The 23,350-nt window shown below is 37.9% G+C and overlaps 1 protein-coding gene across 1 annotated transcript in view; it reads left to right on the forward strand.

The window, feature by feature from the left end:
- The window catches only part of KIF11 (kinesin family member 11), a 59,254-nt gene extending 45,363 nt beyond the window's left edge, over nt 1-13,891 (forward strand). Inside the window, exons 16-23 of the mRNA XM_072625265.1 lie at nt 951-1,076; nt 1,153-1,311; nt 3,468-3,574; nt 7,396-7,675; nt 8,451-8,673; nt 10,451-10,593; nt 10,908-11,024; nt 13,283-13,891. Of these exons, the coding sequence (XP_072481366.1) occupies nt 951-1,076; nt 1,153-1,311; nt 3,468-3,574; nt 7,396-7,675; nt 8,451-8,673; nt 10,451-10,593; nt 10,908-11,024; nt 13,283-13,414 (1,287 nt within the window). The 3' untranslated portion in view covers nt 13,415-13,891. The remainder of the gene's footprint in view (nt 1-950; nt 1,077-1,152; nt 1,312-3,467; nt 3,575-7,395; nt 7,676-8,450; nt 8,674-10,450; nt 10,594-10,907; nt 11,025-13,282) is intronic.
- Nucleotides 13,892-23,350: the final 9,459 nt, after the last annotated feature.

Here is a 23,350-nt window from a genome sequence, read left to right on the forward strand (position 1 = left end):
AGAGCATTGGTCCTGGAATCAGGAAGACCTGAGTTCAAATGTGACCTCAGAAACTTAACGGTGTGAGTGGACAAGTCCCTTCACTTCTATCTGCCTCAGTTTCCTTTACTGTAAAACAGGGACAATAATAGCACCTGCCTCCTAGGGTGGTTGTGTGGATCAGATGAGATAATATTTGTGAAGCACTTAGCTTTTGCCCATACATAACTTTCCATTTCTCTTGCCTTTGTACAAGTGATTTCCCATGTCTGAGATGGACTTCTCCCTTACCTCTGGCTCCTTGAAGCTTCTTTCATAAAACAGTTGAGGTACATAGCAAGGCCTTTTGTGACTACCAACCATTGCTCCTCCCCACCCCCCAGTTATTAACTTTTCCTCTCAAAATTTTGTAGTTATATAATTTGTATTTACTTATATACATGTTCCTCCTCCACTTCCTCTCCCTCCCTCTACCCCTTCCCCTCACATTCCCTGCAATATAAGCTCCTCAAAGGCAGGGACTGTGTAGTTTTGTCTTTGTTTCCTTTGCATCTAGCCCAGAACCATGTGTCTAGTCCACATTTAAACAGCTGTTGAATTGAATTTATTCCCCAGCTCCAAATAGGGAGTTGGACACCAGCCCAAGTTAATTCTACTACTTTTTGCCCCCAGAAAACTGCCCCTAAAGTCCAGTAACTTCTTAGAGTCCAGTAACTTCAGGACAGAAGTTGCACAGACAAAACTGGACAATATGACTTAGAACTGTGCTAAATGTCAGGTCCCGTGCTGGTGTGTCTCCTTAGGTATCATCGAGAGAATGACAGTCACCTTTTATGCAGTAATGAATGTTTAGCCAACTATTTCTAGAATTTCTTAACTGTGTTTAATTTAATGGTCCTAGTTTGGAGCATTTAGAAGATTAATGTCTGTGTGTTGTTTTCTTTCTTTTTTTTTTTTTTCAATTACCCTAGAATGAGCATAAAACTCAGCTTGATAAATCACTGGAAATGACTCTTTCCTCTCTGGTGGTGTCTCTCTTGGAACTCAATTGTCAAATGAATAATAAATTCAAGAGTCTTCTGTCAGTAGCCAATAAGGTAACAAGTGTTTCATTTTTAATATTTGAAAGTGAACTTCAGATTAAGAAGGAAACTAAATCCTTTTTCTTCAAAGATAGAACATCAAAAAAAGGAAATGGATGATTTTCTCAGCACGCTGTGTAAAAGTCTACAGGAACTACAGGAAAATACTGATGCGTCCTTGACTGAATCTCAGAAACATTGTGAAACCTTAATGAATGAACTGAAGACAGTGAAGCAAACCCAAACACAGGTATCAAATGAACAGCTGGTTTTATGAGGGCAGGGGTAATCTGATCACTTTTGCTGGAAGAAATGTAAGCATTCTAAAACTAGCATTTTAAAAAGTTTAGAAGTTACTAATGCCCTTCAGACTTTACTGTAGCTGGATATGCTGGCATATGTTTGTCATCCCTTCCACCAGGGAAACTGAAGTGGGCATGTCTCTTGAGCTCCAGAGTTCTGAGCCATGGCATCCCATGCTGATCTGGCATCCTCACCAAGTCCCACATCAATGTCATAAGCCCCAAAAGTAGACGATCACCAGATTGCCTAAGAAAGAATAAACCAGCTGAGGTTGAAAATTGAACAGGGCAGAGTGCTAGGAAAGGCTTGGGGGAGTAGCTGCTGTATTTTCAGCCTGCATGAAATAGGGTGACCTAGTCTTTAAAAAAATAAAAAAGGAAAGAAATTCTTTAATATCCAGCAGTTGGAAATAGCCTCCTTAAAGTTCGTCAGCATGTTTACTGTATGCAGAACACTATCCCCAGTATTAGTGATATTGTTTACATCAGGCTGAAAGATGAGGTCAAAAGGGCAAGATTAGCACTTTGATAGTAAAGAGGAAGGATACAGTGGCTCTTGAAAATGGATATAATTGAACTAGAGTTTTGGAAAATATATCTTTTTTAAAATTAGCTTATTTTGTCAATACTTTTCGTTTAACTTCATATTGATTTTTTTAATGTACTTCTCACCCTCCTTTATCCAGCACGGTATCCCTTGTGACAAAGATTTTAAAGAGGGGAAGCAGTTTAGCAAAACTAACCAACACTTAAACCACATATGTCAATATACAAAATATTCCACACGCTTAGTTCCCCAGCTCTGTAATGAAGGGAGAGAGACTTATTTTCTACTTTGTCTTTCTTCTCAGGATTATAACTAAGGTGAGGTGACTGAACCTCTGCCTTAGGGCTCCAGAAATGTAGAGGGAACTGACAGAACTTGTACTTCCTCAGCAGATAGAAGACAGCTGAGCTGAGCAAGAATCCTTAGTTAATAGGAAGCTGCCTCCTCCTGGAGCCAGACCTTCTTTCCCTGGCAGTGACCTTTTCAGTGAGGCTGGGCCCTTGTGGTATCTTGAAATCCTTCTCACTGGAACCTCTGTACAGTCTCTCCTGATGCTTTCTGCAATCACCTGAATCTGTCTTTAAAAGTTGATTAGAGAGCAACTTTCATACAACTTGGCCTGGCTACATTTCAATAATTACTGATTACTAGTGATGGTTCTGTCTTCCTAGAATGATCTGAATAGTGTCTTAAAAAGCAAACTTGGCATTTCTTAGTCCCTTCCTGCTTTGCATAACTGGTGAAATATTTAAGCCATACAGTCAGCTGGTTCTTCAGATTATTCCATGAGTTCTCCAGCCCCCTAGTATATGAATTTATCATAGCACTTTATGGCTTCTCTCAAATCAGGGAAATTTTGAACTATAAATGTAGAGAAAGAACCACTTGATCAAAATCCATTTATCACAATAGATGTGTATGTAATACACATTAGGCTTTTTAACAATAAATGCCTACAAAATCCCAGCAGGTGGGGATGTTGCTACATGAACCAAATCTGACAGAGGAACCTTTGACAACTTTTTTCTCCAGTGCAAGTTGCCTTGGGTAAGAAATGAGGCCCAGAGAAAAAGAGGAGCTCCCCAGCCCCTGGACATCTGCTCCTGTTCTCAGGGCAGACTTTAAAGCCCTTTAACAAAATCATGCCAAATCTTACTTTTGTTCTAATCTTGAGGAGAAACTATGGCAAGGGAGCTACAATCAGACTAATTCAATTTGGTCTCAACCTTTGGTATGAGAAGACTTTTGTCATTGGTATTTATAGAATTCTTCACGTATTCATTCTAAATTGATAGCCCTTCATGTGATTGGAAGGGCACTTGACTTTGGGAGTGAGGAGAGCCAAGTTCAAGCTCTATCTCTACCACTTACTGATTTCATGAGGGCCTTAGAAGAGTGACTTCTGTCTCCTTGGGCCTCAGATTTCTCACCTGGTCTTTGGATTACTTGTCCCCTTTTATTATCAGTATCATTGCTTTACTCTAGTATTCTAATTAGTCACTCAAAAGTTAACTATTAGTTTAATTACATAATTTGTGGGGGGGCTTTCACCTACAGGAACTTTGTCAGTTAATGAATCTTTGGGAACAAAGATTCTCCTGCTTGGAGGAAACATGTGGAAATATCAAGAATCCACTCAGAAATATTCAAGAAAATACGCAACAGTAAGATGTTTTTCATTCCTGCTTATAACTATTTTTTGGTAACATCTATAAGTCAATATATTTGATTCAACATAAATTTCATGTAAGTCTTTGAAAAGAATTTTGTTTAGAAATTTAGAAGATATGAAAGGATAACATGGATCATTACCTCTCATATGTAGCCATTTGGATAAGTTAATTAATGAAAAAGTATTGATTAAGAGTTTACTTGGCGCTGGGCACTATGCTAAGTAAAAGAATATAAGTAAAAACAATTCAGGCTGTCTTTGCTGTCACACACTTTCTGGCTGGAGGCCAAATTTAAATGCCAAGCAGAGGAATTTGCATTTGATCCTAGACATAAAGAAGGAATTTAGGACAGATGAATATCTTCGGTAGGTTGTGGAGAGACATGGTGCCTGTCACACAACCTTTTGGGTAAGTTAGGTAATGGACGTCAGACATTTATTGTTGTTCTTTAAAAGGCTGGTGGTTATTTAGCATCTCAGCACTCCATTGTTATCCTTCCGCTCTCCCTTTTCTAGATAATGTAATGACCGTGGCCCTTCTGTTTTCACTTGTCAGATCATGCATTTATACCATTTTACAGTGGCAAAAGTTTACATAATATTCTAATATTATCATGACAATTTTAGTTGACTCTTTTCAGGAAATATCTAGAAAGAAGTACCTTATTCTCACCATTATACACTGAATTGCTTCTAAGAAGATTTCTAATAATTGATTCCTCCCACAGTTTGACTGTAGAGTAGTATTGGATTTTATTATGCTACCTGAACATTTTGACAGACATGGATAATGCTTTTTTTAAAAAAAATAGTTTTATATAAACCTGATACTTAAAATGGGGCTTTTCAGTATTTTCCTGATAATCCTTTGATCTGAAATTATTTGAGCATGGGTATATATGGTACAAACTAAAAAACTCCCTGGTAGCTGATGTGTAGCATTTTAAAATTTACAAAGCCCTTTCTATAGATTTTCTTTTTCAATACTCAGTAATATCCCTCAGAGGGTGGTGCTATAATTATTAGCTACGTTTTACAGTTGAGGAAACTAAGATTCACAGAGGTGAGCTGATTTGTCTGTGATACCATAGCTCATAAGTTCCAGAGTCAGGATTTGAACTCAGGCCTTCATGACTCCAGGTCTGACCTCTCCTAAAAGATAAATAATATATAATCCCTGCCCTGCAAAAGACAGTAGTCTTATAGATGTGAGAAGAGAGGGAACCAAATAAAGTACAAATTAGAATAAGTATAGAGTGCTACAAGATCAGATGACGGATAGAGCCAACATGTTGATTTTTTTGATTTGACTCTATTTGTTTTGAGGGATATCATTTGGAATAGATAGTGATGGTTTTTTAAGTTCATCAATAAAACAGTTTTGAAAGGGAGAAAAAACAGATAACGGAGAGACTTGCAGCTTGAGAAATTAGAAAAGACTTTAGAGAAGTTCTGAATTTGAGCTGGGTCTTGAAAGATGGGATAGAAATCTATCAATAGCCAGAAATTGAAGGGAATATTGCAAGTATAAGGAACAACACTGGCAAAGCTGTAGCTGTGAGAAAGTTTGGGGTGTTAAGAAACTTGTGTATGAGATGAAGTCATTTGAGAAAAGACTGGGTTTGTTTAGGCCAGATTATGGAGGGACTTGAATTTCAGGCCAAGGAGTTCAGATTGTATTTGGTAGTGTATGTTAGCAGCAGTGATTTGATATCACATCTGTGCATTAAAATGATTAGTCTAGCACTAGTATATTAAACAGATTGTAGGGTAAGAGAATAGTGAGGCTAAGACCTTATACCACAGTAGTCTAGGTAAAAGATAATGATGATCTGAAGTAGAATAATGATAGCATAGAGAGTTTGCAAGAAAAATTGTGGAGATAGAAAATTAGCAGAACTTGTTAAGCGGTGGAAGAGGAAAAAGGAAGAGTCAAAGGTGGCTGATGTCCTTAGCCTGGGTGACTAGGAGAATGATGCTGCCATTAGTGGAGAAAAGCAACTCAAAAAGAAAAGCAGCTTTAGGGATAAAAGAGGATCTCAGTTTGACTGGTCGCACTTGAGTTGAAAGTGAAATGTCAAGTTGGAAATGTACAGTAGGCAACTGGAAATGTAAACCTGAAGCTTGGGAGAGAAGTCAGGGTATGAGATAACGATTGGGAAACCTGCATAGAAGTGATGATTACCTATGGGATGATGGTGTAGATAGGGAAGAGAAGAACACCAAGAAATAAGGTTAAGATTAATGGGATATAAAGAAGAAGACCCCCATGAAAGGGGAAAATCAAGATGGTGCAGAGAGGAGCTGGAGGAGAATCATGATGGTGATGTATTGTGGAATCTAGTGGAAGAGACTGTCAGGAAGATGAGGAAGGTTGCTATTTGTTGTTTGTCTTGTCCAACTCTTTGTGACTCCATTTGGGGTGTTGGCAAAGATACGGGAGTGTTCTGCCATTTCCTTTTCCAGCTCATTTTGCAGATGAAACTGAGACAAACAGGGTGAAGTGACTTGCCCAGAGTCACATAACTAGTAAGTGTCTGAGCCCAGATTTGAACTCAGGAAGATGAGTCTTCCTGACTCCAGCCCTGGCGCTCCATCTGTTGTGCCACCCAGCTGCCCAGAAGAAGGTTAGCAGTGTCAAATTCTGCAGATGTCAGGGAAGATGAAAACTGAGAAAAACCCCATTGTATTTGGCATTCTGGTATTTTGTAAAATGGGCATGCTAATACTGCAGTACCTACTTGACCAGATTGATGCAAGGCTTATCAATATAACATCAGTAAAACATTTTGCAAATTTGAGTGCATTCTATGAAAGTTATTATAACAATTGTTTGGTGAAATTTGGAGGCTGTTTCAATAGAATCGTCAGAGTAGAAGCCAGCTTACAAAGAATTGAGTGGATAGTGGAAAAGTAGAAGCAAAAAAATAAAGACTGCTTTTTCAAGAAGTTTGGCAGGGGAACATAGAAGAGGGACATGGTGGCATCAAAGGCTTTGGTTATGTTATGTTTTGTTTTGTTTTTAAAAGCATGGGAGGCCTCAGTGTGTGTGTGAAAGAGCCGCTGAAAGTTTTGAGGGGGTTGTGGTCTTTTTAGGGGATAGGGAGGTAAAAGGAGCAGTTGAAGGGGTCAGAGATATAGGGAAATACTGTTTTATAACCAAGCAGTGAGTACAGTAGAAGGGGCAAGTAAGAGTGATTTTCATTTTATTTAGAGGCAGAACTGAGAGTTTTACAGAAGGTCCGGAGGAAGCAGGATTTTGCCAAGGGTGGGGGCTCAGGACAAGAAAGATTTGGAAATAGACTGGAGGAGCATTCTTAGCCATGTTAGATGGAAGGCAGTCAAATGTCAAAGTCTGAATAAGAATTCGATGAAGTGGAATATTGGTGAAGTAATCTGTGCCTTGAAAAGAAAAATCTAACCTGCCCTGGTTATTATGAAGCTTTGTTGATGGTGTGTGCAACTTCAGTCATAGGAGTTGTCCAACCAAGGGTCCCCATCGGCGACCTACAAGTTAGGCAAGCCTTGAAGTGGGGAAAGAGAATGAGAAAGAATGGGGAACAGAAATGATAGTCTACTGGTAGAGGAAACCTCAAAAGACAGGTGCATGTGAAAAAGTGGACAGAGATTCCCTGATTCATAAAGAAATAGTCATAGCCTCTTGGAGTCATCTCTCAACTCAAGTCATGAATCTCATCTCCATCCAGTAAAAAAGTTGTAAATAAAATGTGGTCATTTATGAACCATGCAAAAATCACATTTTATACTTTATCAGAGATCCACAAGTGTAACTGCTCTTTTTTTTCCTCACAGGCATTCCAAGGACATCATAAACAGTACAGCTTCTCAAAACAAAAAATTCCTTGTTGTTTCCAATGATTTGTCACAAGAGCTCAGACATTTTAACCATCAAACTTCTGAGTTGGTTGAAGAGTCTATCAGACATTGTGAGCAGCTCAGTTGCAGCATTAAAACAATGTCACGAGAGAGCCAACAGTGGTATAATGACATGAGTACAAGTACTATCCACTTTTCAGATCAGTGGATATCTGGCTTACACAAAAGGAACGCAGAACTTGGTAACTTACTAAAGGTAACATTGTCAAGTGGAACCTACTTTGAGGAGCAAATTATTAGTCAGAAGATTGAATATTTTTGTCTAGGATTTTACATTAGAAGTAAATTTGTTTCTGAAGTGGTTCAGCCATTTCCTTTTGAGCTCACCCTTAATGCATAACCATGGCAGTAAGTGAGCTTGATTTCATGCTTTGATTAATTACCCTCTTGTCTGAAGTCTAGTGATTAAGAAGCCTAAACAGTCATCTAGGTCCTATCTACCTACCTTGAAAATTTTTTTTTTATTACTTATTAGCATCTTAAGAGAATGATTCCACCCTCTAATGTCTAATACCGTCCTTCTATGTGCTGTTTACTTTTCCAATATGCTTCCAAGTTTTTTGCCTCAATATTGTGCCAAATGTCTAATGCCAGGAGTGGAGAACCTGCAGCCTCAAAGGCCACATAGGTCCTCAAGTGTGACCCTTTGACTGAATCCAAACTTCTCAGAACAATTCCCCAAGGATTTGAGGCTGCAGATTTCCCCATCCCCTGCTAGTCTGCTAGCATGTACCTGGTGACCATTCTGAAGAGAATTGGTAACTGGCTTGTGGCCTGACTTAACTTTCTTGAATATAACACGTCCTTTATGCCTTCATTTTTCCTTTTGCAAAATAAAGATATTTCTCCAGTATTCCCATAAAGGAGAATCAAAAAAGTTCATTGCTTCAGCTTGTCAGGAAAAGAAATGCCATTTTAAGAACTGGTGAGTCTAATTGTTTTGGCAAATTTTCACTTATAATCCTCTTCAGGTTGTAAAGCAAGGTTGTATTACATCTAATTCAGAGATCATGGAAAAAGTCAGTGGACAAAAGGCAGTACACGATAGCCAGCTGACTGCCTTTCATGAGACGATAACTAATGACAAGGAGAAGCTGGTGGAACAGAGTCAAGAACTTAACAATATCCTGAAAAGTGGCTGGAATAAACTGAATTGCTTCTTGCATCAGGACCTGAAATTGGATATTCCAACAGGTAGTTTTGGAGGGAAACCAAGTTATATTGTTACAGTAGCACGAGGTTGAATTAAATTTTTTCTTTTAGTAATTAAACTCCTGTTTTTGTTGTTTACTGAATAATGAACATTGTGCTAGGTGTGATTAAAACAAAGTATAAGACACTGCTAGCCTTGAACAGCTTAGTCCAGTTGGGGAGACAAGACTGGCAAATATGTAGGAAAAATACAGAATGATAGGACTAGATTTAATGTATAAGAATGGGGGTAGGGGAAGTGCACATAGCAGTCATGGGACATCTGAGAACTAAAACGTCATGATAGATTGAAGTATTTAGTAAAAGCTTCATAGGGCTACTGAATATCAGAAATGGAAGGGAGTTTGGAAAGCATCCGGGTCCATCTTCTCATTTTATAGAAGGAGAAGCAGCCTCAGAGAGGTTCAGTGACTTCATGAGAGCCACACAGACTCCAAGCAGCACAGCTAGTGTTAGAGCACAGGTGCTTTGGCTCCAAATCCAGAGTTCCTTCTACTTTACATAATATATCCTAGGAAGTGTGACTAAAAGTGGATAGGATGAAACTAGAGAGGAGAAATCATATGTGCAAAACTGCTCAGAGACAAGCCTGAGAGGGGCTGTTTGGAGAACATTGAAGACTGGGCCTGACGAGGTGGAGAAAGGGCTTGGGGTAGTGTGACATAAGGTGGCCAATAGGAGCCAGATCCTACATGATAGAAGATCAGAGATCACTGATTTAGGGGAAAGGATCACTGAGCTCACCCAGTCCAGCCCCTGAAACTGAGACTCAGAGAGGGGAAGTAACTGGCCTGGAGTCAGAAGGTTAGAGAGGTAGCGTGTGACCCAGATCCTCTGATTCCAGATCCAGGATCTCCAAGACTGTTATATAAGAATTTGAGTTTATAAAATGAGAGCCATTTGAAGGTTTTCAGATTCTGTTGGAATGTGGTTTTCATTTTATTTTTCTGAAGAGCTGATAGAATTTACTGTTAGCTTTCTGAACAAGTGAAAAATAGATGATGAAGGGCAGAAAAGCTTTTGAAAAATAAAGAGTGGATGAAATTTAAGGGGAAAAAAGCTTTTTTTAAACCAGAATACTAGAACTTATAAACATTTCAGGTGGAAACCTTTAAAAGGCTAAAAGCTTATTCCATCAGTTTGGCTATTTGCTCAAAATATTTTTTGAAACTCCTCTAGGCAAAATTGGTTGTATGTCCTTTTGAATATCTTCAGCTGTGACAAATCTTTGTACATTGAAGGTATCTGTAAAGTAATTAATTCAGAGCCAAAGATGATGCAAAGGTTAGCGGTCAAGTTAGGTGTATCAAAATTAATAAAAAACATTCTGTGTGTGACCTGTAAATTAGTTCTGACATCAGTGTTAAAAGTGTTCTAAAATTTTTCAAACATTATTAGAATAAATACCTGGCTTCCCAACCTGACTGCTTTGATGAACAGCAGTCATTTGGGTCTATAAATTCTGGTGTATTTGTTTAAAAATCTTTCTCATTACTATGTCACACAGTTGGAAGACTCAAATGGAGTAGTATATGTGAAGCTGTCAGTATCAGCAGTTGAGATGATGACCTCACTACCGCTCTGTAACAAGAGCGAGGAGGGGCCTTAGAAAACATCTCAGTCCTGTTTCTTTAGATGTGAGGAAATTGGGGTCTTGCACAAGAAACAATAAATAGCAGAGGGGGTGACTTACAGCTCAGTTCTTTGTACTACGCAAGGGTGCTTTAATTCATTTATTTGTTTGCAATGGCCTCTAAAGGTTCAACCCCACAGAGGAAAACATATTCCTACCCGTCCACGTTGATGAGAACTGAACCTCGGGAGCAACTCCTCAGTCAGCTAAGAGAGAAACAACCCGAACTATTAACAACAGTAATTATTAAAGCAAAAGAGCCTGCTGAGGTAAAATGAAGTGTCAGCATCTCAGAGTTTCTTGTTACTCCTTCACCGTGGTCCTTTTTAATGGTGATGTGTACAAAAGCCTTTGTCCGGCCATGTGTGTCTTCCCTTCTTTTCTTCATCCTCAGCTCCTTAGCCTCCTCACCCACGATGTATTTTGTGTCCCTGACTCTTCAGTTTTCCTGTACGTACTTAGACATCCAAGTCCCTCATGTCTGTATTGCACCTAAAGCTTAAGGGTATTTATAGTGCGTGTACGGGTGTAGAATGGCTGCTTCCTAAGTACTTGTTGGGTTGAATCCGTCTTTCTTTTTTAGGACTTAGATGAAGAGAAGCCTGTTCTGGAGCTCACAAATGAAAACATCATGAGTGAAGAGCCCACAATGGACACAAGGACATGTGATCCTATAAATGGTGGTGTTCCTTTTTTCCAGGTAACTAATGATGTCACTTCTGAAAGAATGTTGCTGTGTCTGATGTACCTAACGTAACTACTATTCAATTTAAAAAATTTGGGAAGGGACCTTAGATATTGAGCCCAATACCCTCATTTTACAGAGAAGAAAACAACAGATCTAGAGATATGAGCTAAGGTCACACAAGTAGGATTGTGGATTAAGAACTGTCAGTGACTATTAGTGGTCATATAAGTCCTGACTTGGGTAAAGTCACCCTGGTAGTACATAGCAGAGCCAGACTTTGAACCCGTGTCTGCTGATTCCTAACCCAGTACTCTTCTATTCCATTGCTCAGCAGCAGTGAGTGAATGGAGGACAGGCCTTGAAGTAAGGCAGAGCTCAGGGCAAGTCATTTAATGTCAGGCCCTGGCAGCTCTATAAGTTAGGAATGTAGGTAACCTACAAGATGCACTTCTACATTGATGGAGGGAGCTTCCCCTGGTGAAACCACAGTACCAAATAATTAGGTAATCTGGATTTTAAAATCCTGTTTTGTTTGCAAGGATAGGACTTCTTATTAGATTTCCATTAAAAATTATGTTGTTGACTTTTTTAAAAGTCTATTTTGGGGATATGGGATGGAGAAAGGATGACTACCTTAGCCATACACACTGTGCCCTACCTCTTCCTTCTCAATTCTGATCTGCTACCTACCCAGTAGTATACCCCTTCTTCCACCTCCACGAATCAGACTCTTCATCAGACAGCTCAGTATGAAGAACCAACATCCATAACAATCTCTGAGTTCCTCGCCTGCCCTAACCTCCAGTGGCTTGAACCTTAACATCAGTTCCTTTCCTGATTTCACTGATCTGAGTTCAGGGAACCCAGCCTATCTCCTGGCTCTGAGGACATTGGCTTGTGGTAAAATTAGGAAGGTGAAGATTGGAACCTGCATTTTACTCTCTTCCATAGATATGGAAGTGTATTTATTGATCTCATGATTAGCAAGAAGCAGAAACCTTTTAGAAAACTCATGATTTGTTGAAATTAAGCTGAAAGCCTGATCTAATACAAAGGCTGGAGATTTTCCATCTTTGTTTCTATCTTAGGTAGATAGCCTTAAGGCTCCATTTTCTCTGCAGAGAGAATCAAATCTAGAAAATGAGGTAGAAACAAGAGTTGGGAGACTTCTAGCCTAATTTTAAAAGGGAACAGAGCCTAATGGAGAATGATGGCAATAGTCGGAGATGCCGGAGTTAGAGGCCCACCTTTAGAACTTTTATTCAATTCAATAAGTATTTACTTACTAGTCGAAAAATCACTTAATGTCTCAAAGGCTCAATTTTCTCGTGTAAAATGAACATAATATCTACTTCAGGGTTGTAAGACCCAAAGGAGATACTGTATACAAAGTATTTTATACTTTATTTTCATAGATGTGGGGGAAAGCAGAAATTGGGGGAGAGAGATAAGAAATGCCTGCATAAAAAATAATAAAGAGAATGAAAGCTCCCTAAAAAATTTTGAAAAGCCTGGGCTTCGTACTTGGGCGTGGGTTGGGAGGAAATAGCAAAGTGACAAAAACAAAAACTTTGGGCAGTCATGTTGCTGAACACCTTGGCAAAGTAACTGACTCAAATCCAAGGGAGAACTAAGTACGCAAAGTGGGGCTGCACTGGACACTCTTCTCCACACCCCCATCAGTGTCAAGGTAAAGTTCTTCCTTTCTCCCATCCTGGTCCTGTGGGTTTAGAAATTCAATTCAGTGGTTTATTTAGGCTACCATGGGAGGTCTGTAGGAGCGTTAACCAAAGGCCTTACATGCGTCTCCTCCACTTCACTCCATGAGTACAGGCTGTACTCACTGTCCTTTAGTCACTGCCTTACTTGGAAGCCTCACCTCACCTCCAAGGTGGTAGTCTACAACTTGCTTCAGTAGACATGTTTGAATACCACAATAAAGATTTTTTAGCAGCCTCTTAGAAACATCTGTGGAAGGATGAGGATCCTGACAAAATAAAAATCATTAATGTGAATTTTTTTAATCAAAAATGTAAATGCTTATTGTTTTTAAAAATCATTTTATTGACATTTTCTGTTTCTTATGTTATTATCCCATGTATTCCTCCCTTTCCCCCAGAGCCATCCTATATAACAAATAGTATTTTTTTTAAGGGGGGGGAATCAGTACAGTTGATAGATACATTGAGAAAGTCTCTAAAGTGACATTTTGTATGTTATTATATGTGTTACGTTTCTGTTTAATTTTTTTCTTTCCTTGATATCTACAGCGTAAAAAGTTCTCCAGAAAGGATAAAGAAAACAGAATTGTAAACATTGTGGAGAAGTCAAAAGTGGAAGAAAATCTGGAACATTCTGCTGTTAAGTCTAAACTACCTTTAAAAGCCCAGATAAATAATTAGCTTTTTTTTATATCTCTCTTTTGTACCTCCTGATCTTAGTTGTTATTTAGGAATTGGACAAGTATAGACTATCTTGAGGATTTTTTTTTTTAGTCAGTAGGTTTAGTCACTTATAATATTGTCAAGCATTTCATTTGGTGCTTACTAATTTGAACTTCAAATTAGTAATTTGGGGTTTGCATTAAATAAAATCGTATTTCCACCTTTTGTTTGAGACAACCCAGCAAATCAAAAAGTTAAAGTAGTTATTTTCTTAGAACCTCTATTATATTTTGTACATTCTAAGCAAATAGTTTTTTAGGCTTGAACTTATATTGGAAAATATCACCCACAAATTGTTCTTGGAATTAGGATGCCCCCTATGGGGGCACTCTCATTTTCTTACGTGTAAATATTGGTTACCTTACTCGGCCTCTTTTTTCTCTCCTTCATATTGCAGACTTACTTAGTAGGATAATAAAAGGCATATATACCTCCTGTTGTCTATTTAGATTCCTAGGTAATACTCCATTTTTAGGTATGAGATACGTATATACATGCACTACTTTGTGTTGAGTGTGATGGAGGTGGTTATCCATAGAAAAAAGGGAGAAGATTCAGAGGAAGTATAGATATCAAAGTGTACCTATTGCAAGGGGTTTGCAGAAGGTGACTGCATTATGAAGCATTTCTTTTATATGTCTTCTGTGCTTCCTGGGGGGGGAAAGAGACATTGTAGTGTAGTGGATAGAGAGCTTGTCTCTGAGCCAGCAAGACTTGTGTTCAAGTCTTGTCTCTGCCATAAACTGGCTGTATTACCTGCGAAAGTCACTTAATCTCTCAGTGAAACTCTAAGACTATTAGTTTTAGAGAAGGTGATGGATGCCCTCCTACGCTGATAAAGGGAATATCCTGTAGCAGTGAGCTCATAGTCTTTAACCCTAAGTCCTTACACCTTTTGAAAACAGGAACCGAATTATTGCCCCACTACCAGAGCACTTGATAGGAGGGCGGGAAGGAGAATGGACAGGAATAAGCAGGAGACATTGGGGCAAAGGAAAAGAAAGATATATTTCTCTTTTCCTGTTTTCCAGAGCTGTTCCCTTGTTTCTCCCACAGTTTTGAATGGTGTAGGATTACATAGTATATGACCTATGAAGTCTTAACACTTGTGTATATATTTGTGTGTGTGTGTGTGTGTGTGTGTATATGTGTATCTGTATAGATAGGCAATGATCATATGCACACATAAATTTGAAGATTCCTGCAGGGAAACTTGCATAGGGAATGAATCTAGTTTATAAATCACAGTTATCTTTGTCCTCCCATATTTTTCTAACCAGTTTATCAATTGACTATTAAATGCTGCAGATTTAAAAAAAAAAAATGTAAGGCTTCTGCTGTAGTGAAATGTTTGATCAAATGAAAACTTAATAAATAGCATCTCAGAGCTGTCAATTATTCACAGGAAAACTGGTCAAATATTTGTCCCATTTAAAAAAGAAGACTGCCCTGGAATGGAAGTCTCATCAGAAAATATGCTTGTTCCCAGCTCGACATTGAAGTGTTTTTAACGTCTTTGCCTTGTGGGAGGGTCCCCGTTGCTCATGGCAGATCCCTGCTAATCTGTTCTATTGAACTGCAACCTTTTGGGAGGAAACTGATTGATGTCAAAGGTGCTGTCTGAAGATATAATTTTTCTATATTCAATTCAAAAATTTATTAAATGCCTACTATATGCAGAGAATTGTGCTAGATACTGGCCAGAATGCACTGTTCATTTCAATCATGCCTCTATCTTTTTCTATATCTTTTGTTTTACTTCATTTTGAGAACTTTTCTTTAAACCAGGACTTAAGACCCAGCAGGCAACCTGCAAACCAGACCTTGGAAAAACCTCCTTAGTATACCTATTGAATATACCTAAGTCTTCCAACTTAGAACATTGGGTATTGGCTGTTGAGTGAATGAACATTGATGGTTAAGTGGGACAGTCAAGCTACGATATAAATGTTTATTCTGGGGACTCTTTCTTCAGCATAGGATGGTGCACAATGATCCACAATGACAATCTTTTTTTGCCCTCCAAATCCTACAATTATTACTAATGACTAACTTATGTCCTTTGTTAAATTTATAAAATAATTTCTCCTTGTACATTGAAATCTTTTTTTACTGGGATGTTCACCCTTTTATCTTCTCCTCTATTTTGGCCCTACTATAATTCAGTTTCCTATGGCCTAATGCTGGAAAATTGAGGTGGCTCAGCAGCTGAGTAAGATTAGAAGGAGTAGGTAGTTCAAAAATCAGTTCATAGTTCAAAGGTTTAGAAACAGTTGATCATGGTGGCAAAAAAACCAAAACATTCAAATCTATTATTTGTAAATATGCACTATTCACATACCCTACCAAGTATGTGCAACAGTAAAGTCAATTTAATTAAGCTCATAGGAAGTCATCTTTATCTTATTTATTTAGATTTCTAATAATAAAGTTTGTTGCTTTGAAATGAAAATCGATTGTCAATATGTTACAGATAAACTTTTAATAGAACTGCCCTTTGTAAATCTATGATTAGTAAGATTAGTTTCAACATTAACTTATATTCCTTATATTTCCTTTCTGGCACTGAATCTATGTTTTCAGGGTTAAGCGAGTGATTGAATTTTCTAAAATAAACTTCTATGGCAAATGGAAAAAGATTTGGCACCTTGTAGTATCACATAACTCTTAGGATACTACCCCCCAAAAATTCTGCATATTTTTCTTTCAATTAAGGTACTGACATGAAATATGATCTTTTATTTTCTCTAGTTAATGTAGAGCGTAGTGATTGTTCACTTAGATCAAATATTCCTAAAGGGAATATTTAGCTAAGAAGCTCATTATTCTAAAATAATAACAATATTTCTCTGAGGGGCACAGTTACAGACTTTTATGACTGGGCAAAGGTTTTCATTGTCAAATTAGAAGTGGACTTCTGTTAAAAATTCTAAATATAGAAATGGGTATTTGAATTCTGTGTAAGACAGTAGACAAATGATTGGCACAAATTTTCCTTACCATAGTTTCTTCTATTAGGCTCAAGGTCTCCCTTCACATACTTAGTAACTTGGTAGACAAACTGTAGAAATGCTTCCAAAAGCAATTTCCTGCCCTGGTTTTCATTTTGTTGCTCTTTTAATATCCTAACTCCAAATTCTTTTCAAAGAAACCAGATACTCAACCCTATGGTAGCAAAAATTATCTTATCCTCCAACCATTAAGCCCACCTCAAAAAGACATGGCCATATATCAAGGAAAAGTCGACCAGATTTTAGCTTACTGAAGCTATTCAAAACTTTCTCTTGAAAGAATCTAAATCTTGCAGCCTTAGTTTATATATAAACTGTTTCAGCTGCATTAGTAGGTGATCTATCCCACTTGAGACTTCCCAGTCTTAGAAGAAGCTGATTTAATTTAATGTATGGATTACTATGAATGCACGTTGGTTCAGCAGTCCAAAGTAAATGTTATAAACAGCAAAATCAACCTACTTCTTAGCTTACTTGTCAATAGGAAGGAGTAAAATTATAAACCAAATTGCTTTTTCCTGAACCTATTCCCTTTGGGGGAAGAAATACATTTAAACAATATATTGAATAACTCAAATACTTTAAATTCAGAGGGTTTAGGTGGAGAAGGGAAGACCTGGAATTCTACCTTCAGATATGTGTTATTTCAGAAAAATGTGATAAAAATTGAATTTAATTTTGCAAGGTAATAACCAGTTAATCATTTCGCCTATATCTGTTTATATTATGCCTGTATATGTTGTTATCATAAACTTAGATTGAATAAAAGTAAGTTCATTTTGATCAGAATTGTCACTTTGCTTTTTTCCTTTAGCATAAAGTACACACAATTCAACTAGTTGGCTTTTATGTAAAAATAAAACTTTTTTTGAATTTATATAAATGTATATAACAAATCTATATGTAAATTTTCAAAATCTATGATCACTGCCTTTTTTTCCCTAATAAGCTTAAATTATTATATATTATCCATTTAAATACATGCACCTAGGTATAACTTAACTTTTTCTATTTAATTTTACTGATCTATCAATGGTTATAATTCCAGTTTTCATAGACTCTCTTAGTGATTCCAGCAAGATAAGTAACGTCAGTAATCAGAAAGTACCAACTTACATTGTCTGGTAATGGTCAACAAATAAGAGATTTTGTTGGAGAAAAAAACTATATATAAAAACGTTTCTCTCCCTAAAACCAGGGCTTCTATTAGAGCTGTTAATTTTAGGAAAGTTTTGTACAATTGTGTTTGTACGCAATCTACGCTGCCACTGACAGATAGCAGGAGGTCTGAAGGTTGCTCAGCACCTAGGTAAGGGTGCTTATCTTTTAGTTATTTTGATTTCTCATCTCCGGTCATCCTGATGAATATCTGGTCACTGGATTCAGATGGCTCTGGAGGAGAAGTGAGGCTGATGACCTGCACAGCCCTCCCTCCCTCAAAACAAAGTCAAGTGCAAGTCATGTCATTGTTTCTCTGATGGCATGGTCTTCTTCGGCAACGAAGGACGAACACACATGTAATCTGCAAACTGATACTTTGATGGAGCTACATCCTCACAGATCGGCTAGCCTCTCCAACAGCATAGTCCACAGCATGTGCCCTGTCCATGACTCCCCATCCTGCCAGCCTCTTGGCCCTGTCTCCCCACCCACCCTCCAGGAGTGGAGCACACAGTTTAGCTGTTAGCTCTCCTTTGCTCTCACCCTGTGACTGGCTCACCTTTTCCAGTCAGACTTCTCTGAGAAGAGCTTTTATGCCACTTACACACCCTTCTTTGTTGGCAATGTATTGAGGTTCATGTCTCATGCACGTCTCCACTGCTCATCAGACAACCCTTAACTTTAATTGTTTGTGATTCCATAACTTGTGGCTACATTGTGTCACTGGAAAAATATTGTTGAAACTATTAGCCATAGGAAATGCCACCCCAATTAACATAATAGAAATACAAATTAAAACAACTCTAAAGTGTTACTTCATGCCCAAATTCACAGATAAGAAATAGAAGTGGGCAATGCTGGAAATACTGCTAGAAGATGCTCACACTTAGTACATCATTGATGGACCTGGGAATTAGTTTAACCATTCTGGAAAGCAATTTGGAATAAAACTGGAAAAGTGACTAAAAACCATGGCCTTTCACTCAATGGGATATCTGTTAGGACTCAAAGGTGGGGAACCTCCGGCCTCAAGGCCACATGTGGCCTTCTAGGTCCTCGGGTGTGGTCTTTCGACTGAGACCAAGTTTTACTGAACAAATTTTTTTTATTAAGTAAATTTTATTTACTGAACAAATTTATTTTATTTTTTGCTGTGAAATTTGGATTCAAAGGGCCACACTTGAGGCTGGTTCTCCAGCGCTCTCCTGCCTAAAGGACTTTGATAACATGGCAGAGTTGACTCAGAGTCAAGAACACCTACCTGATTTTAAGACTTGTCTCTGACACATACTAGTCGAGCAAGTCACTTAACATCTCAGGATTCCAGGCAACTCTAGACTCCTAAGTTTTAGAAAAGGTTCTGGCCTGCATCAAAAGAGATTTCCCTCATCAGAGAATTCCCTATACCAATGAAATCATTAAGTGCAGTGCCCTATCTCTAACTGTCTCACCCCTCCAGCCTGCAAGGCTCACATTTAATACACCTTTGATGGAACTGTGAATTAGTCTAACCATTCTGGAAAGCAATTTGGAATAAAACTGGAAAAGTGACTAAAATCCCCCACTCTTAAAAACAAACAAAAACTCTTTACTTGACCCTTCCTCCCATCAAATTATTGCTGTTTCTCTTCACTTTCAGAGCCAAACTCCTAGAAATTATTGGTCACACTCATTGCCTTCATTTTCTTGTTTCCTATTCACTTCAGAGTCTATTGCAGTCTGACTTCTGAACTTCATTGGACAAATTCTTTCCAAAGCTATGGACAAACTTTTGATCCATAAATCCAATGGCCTTCAATGTGGGAATTTGTTTTGTTTGACGTGCTTGCTACAAGAGTTTGGTTTTTCTTTTACTCCCAGGAGTGGGTTCAGTTGAAAGGAAGATAAAATACTTGTTAACTGAAAATAAAATAAAAGGTTTTTATTGATTATTTTATTTGTTTTCAGTTTTCTACAATCACTTCCATATCTCTTAGATTTTTACCCCTCCCTCCCCACTCCCTCCCTGAGATGACTTGCAGTCTTATATAGATTCTACACATACATTCCTATTAAATACATTTTCACCTTAGTTATATTGCATAGAAGAATTAAAATGAATGGGAGTAACCATAAAACGAAACACAAGAGAGAACGGTCTGCTTCATTCTATGATCCAACTCCATTGTTCTTTCTCTGGATGTGGAAGATGTTTTACCTCAAGAGACCATTGGAAATTTTTTAGGTCCTTGCATTCCTATGAAGGACTAAAGTCCTTCAGAAAAATTCCTCGCACACTGGTTGTTGCTGTGTACAAAGTTCTTCTGGTTCTGTTCCTTTCACTCAGCATCAGTTCATATAGGTAAAATATAATATAAATCCAATATCCTCTTCTCAGTCCTCATCCTTCTCGACTTCTCTGTAGCTCTGACACTATTGATCAATTCCTCTTCACCCTCCCCCACCCCCTGAACATTCTCAAGTCCCTAGCTTTTTATGACACCTCTCTCCTGGTGTTCCTCATGTCCAATGACTGCCCTTTCCTAGTTTTGTGGCATTATAATCTATATCCTATCTTTTAAGTACAGGCATCCCCTCGGGCTCTGTCCTGAAATTTCTTCTATCTACATTTTCTGCTCATCTCATCAGCTCTCATAGGTTCAATTCTCATCTCTATGAAAGTGACTCCAAAGTCTGGATAATCATCTCCCATATCTTCCTTGAAAAGCCATGACACCAAGTTCTTGCTGGACATCACCTGGATAGATATCTCAGATTCACTATGTCCTAAAGGAGACTCTGGATCTTTCTGCCTAAACTACTCCCCTAAGTTCACCATTTTTATTGAGGGCATCGTTATCTTTCCAGTTACTCAAATACACAACTTAATGTTATCCTTGATGCTTTACTTTCTCTCAGTGCCATTTTAATCATTTGCCAAGTCTTGTCAATTTTGCCTTCACAATCTCCCTCATTTCCTTTTTTCAAGACATTCACATGGCTGCCATCATAGAACCTCACCACCTCCGTTCTGAAGTATTGCAATAATAACCTTCAAATTGGTCTCCCTCTTTCCAGTCTTTTTTGTCTCCAATTCCTTCTCCACATAGCTGCCAAAATAGTATGTTGGGTTTTTTTTTTTTAAGCACAAATCTACTTATGCTACTTTCTAGTTCAAATGCTTCAATGGGAACTATGAATTGGCCCAGGCATTCTGGAAAGCAATTTGGAACTCTGCCCACAGTCACTACCTTTGGCCTCGCTCAACTAAACTATGACTATGAGGTACCATTGTTAGGTTTATAACCGCAAAGGTCAGTTGTCAAAGAAAAAGGACCAATACATATAAAAATATTAATAGAATTCTTTTTTGTTATGGAAGAGAACTGGAAATGAGGAGAATGCCTATCAATTATTGGCAAAAGGCTGAACAAGCTGGGCAGGTAAATATAACGGGCAATATTGGGTTACAAGAAATTACAAAAGGTTTATAAAAGTTTCAGACAAACTTGGGAAGACGTCTATAAACTGATGTGATCAGAAACTAGAGAATAATTTATACAATAACATTATAAAAAAATAACTAAGAACAAAGTTGGTCAATGTAATGACCAACCACAATTCCAGAAATACACTGATAAAAACATGTTTCCCACCTCCTCTTACTGAAGTTACCATTTCAAGGTGCAGAATGAGACACATTTCTGAACACAGCCAAACACTTGTTTTAAGAAAAGAATTTTGTTGTGTTGTGTTTTTTTTCCCAAAAGAAGAATGGGATTGGCCATGGAGCAGTGGACTATTGTTAAGGTTACCACAATAAAAAAAAGAAAAGAAAAGTAAAAAGAGAGTCATTGAAGTATCTTTTAAAAATTACAACAGAGAATAGAAAGTCAGTAAGAACAGACAGGATAATTTTGAAAATAACATGTTGAATTCGTTGTGTGGTATGCTTAGAAGGAGAAGCAAGCTGCATGTGGTATAAGACTCATGACTACATGAGCAGTCAACTTTTTTTCTGACCAGCTTTGTGTATGGAAATGCCATCTTTTCAGGTATTTTTCAACTTCAGGAGTTTAAAAATTAATTTTTTTAAAGCAAGGAATCACAGCAAAAAAAAAAAAAAGGTGATAAAAAAATTCACTACAAAGCAATGACCATTCATCCAATTCCATGTTCAAAACCTTAGGGTTATCTACTCATCCCTTACCCTTGGAAATCTTATAGTTTCCAGGCTATAGCTACTTAAGTCTCATCACCAAAGCCCTTTGCCCAATCAAATACCCAAAACAGATGTAGTTTTATCAAGAAAAATAACACTGACACATACTACCTTCTACTTTGCCACTGTACCTTACAAACCAATGGGCCTTTCCATCTGACTTCCAGCTAGGACCTCCTAATTATGTCCTCTTATGAACATGGAAAGTCCAGTTTGTTTTCTCTAGTACTTGGCACACTGATTTGCACAGAGTTGGCACGTAATAATGTTTTTTCATAATCCATTCATTCATGTAATGATTAGGTCATGCCACTCCTCTGGACAACAATTCTCAGTGACTCCCTTAAAGTTTAGATGCCCTCACCTTAGTGTAAGACCTTCTACAATCTGATCTTCCAGGATCAAATACAAAAGGCTCTGTTTGCCATTCAAAACTCTTCATAATCTAGCCCCCTCGTATCTTTCCAGGCTTCTTACACATTACTCCCAGACATATAGTCTTTGATCCAGTGACACTGGACTCCTTGATGTTCCATGAACAAGACACTCCTCTCCACTCTATTTTTCTCTGGCCATCATTTTCTCTAGTCTCATTTTCTCTGGTCATTCCTCATGTCTGGAACTCTCTCCCTCCTCTGCTCCAAATACTGACTTCTCTTATTTCCTTTAAGTTCCAGCAAAAATCCCACCTTCTACAGGAAGACTGCTCCAACTCCTCTTTATTCTACTGCCTTCTCTCTGTTAATTATTTCCTGTATAGCTTACTTTGTATATGTTGGTTTGTATGTTGTCTCCCTCATTAGACTATAATATAAGCTCCTTGAGAGTAAGGACTATCTTTTGTCTCTTTTTTTGATTCCTCAGCTTTTAACAGGTGCCCAGCACATAACGGGTGTTTAATAAATGTTTTTTTTTTACTGATCCATTGATGACCCTATGTTTTCAGTTTAATCTCACATCAATAATCTCTGCTACTACTCTGTACTGTAGTTACTCTCTGCCTCCTGAATATGACCTGTATTTTTCTGCCTACATACCTTTGCTCATATTGTTCTCTTCTAGAATGTTCTCCCTCCACCTCTTCACTTTCTGAATTCCTAACCATCTTTTAAAGTCTAATTTCAAACACCACCTCCTCCATGAAGTCCTCTATCTTCCGTTTTGTTGGTATTGACTTCTCCCCACATCCCACTATGGACCTCACATAACCTTTTAGCAACTCTGTACTATATTTATCATGTAATATGGTACACTACAGCTAACTGTATTTGCATCTTACCTTCTACTGGACTGCAAGATCCATGAGGACAGGGACCTTGTCCTAGACAAAACTGTACCTGCTCTAGTGTCTAGCATGGGAGGCAAATGATAATGATGTGTTTATTAATTTTTAAAATTAAGAGGCAGAAGACGGGCACAAGTCCTGATTGTGCCATTTCTTATTTTTTTTTTTACTTTAAATGAACACTTTAATCCTTCTGAGATTCAATATCGTCATCTATCAGTGGGGATAATAATTCT

Source organism: Notamacropus eugenii, chromosome 1 (assembly GCF_028372415.1).
Source record: "Notamacropus eugenii isolate mMacEug1 chromosome 1, mMacEug1.pri_v2, whole genome shotgun sequence".
Lineage (NCBI taxonomy): Eukaryota > Metazoa > Chordata > Mammalia > Diprotodontia > Macropodidae > Notamacropus > Notamacropus eugenii.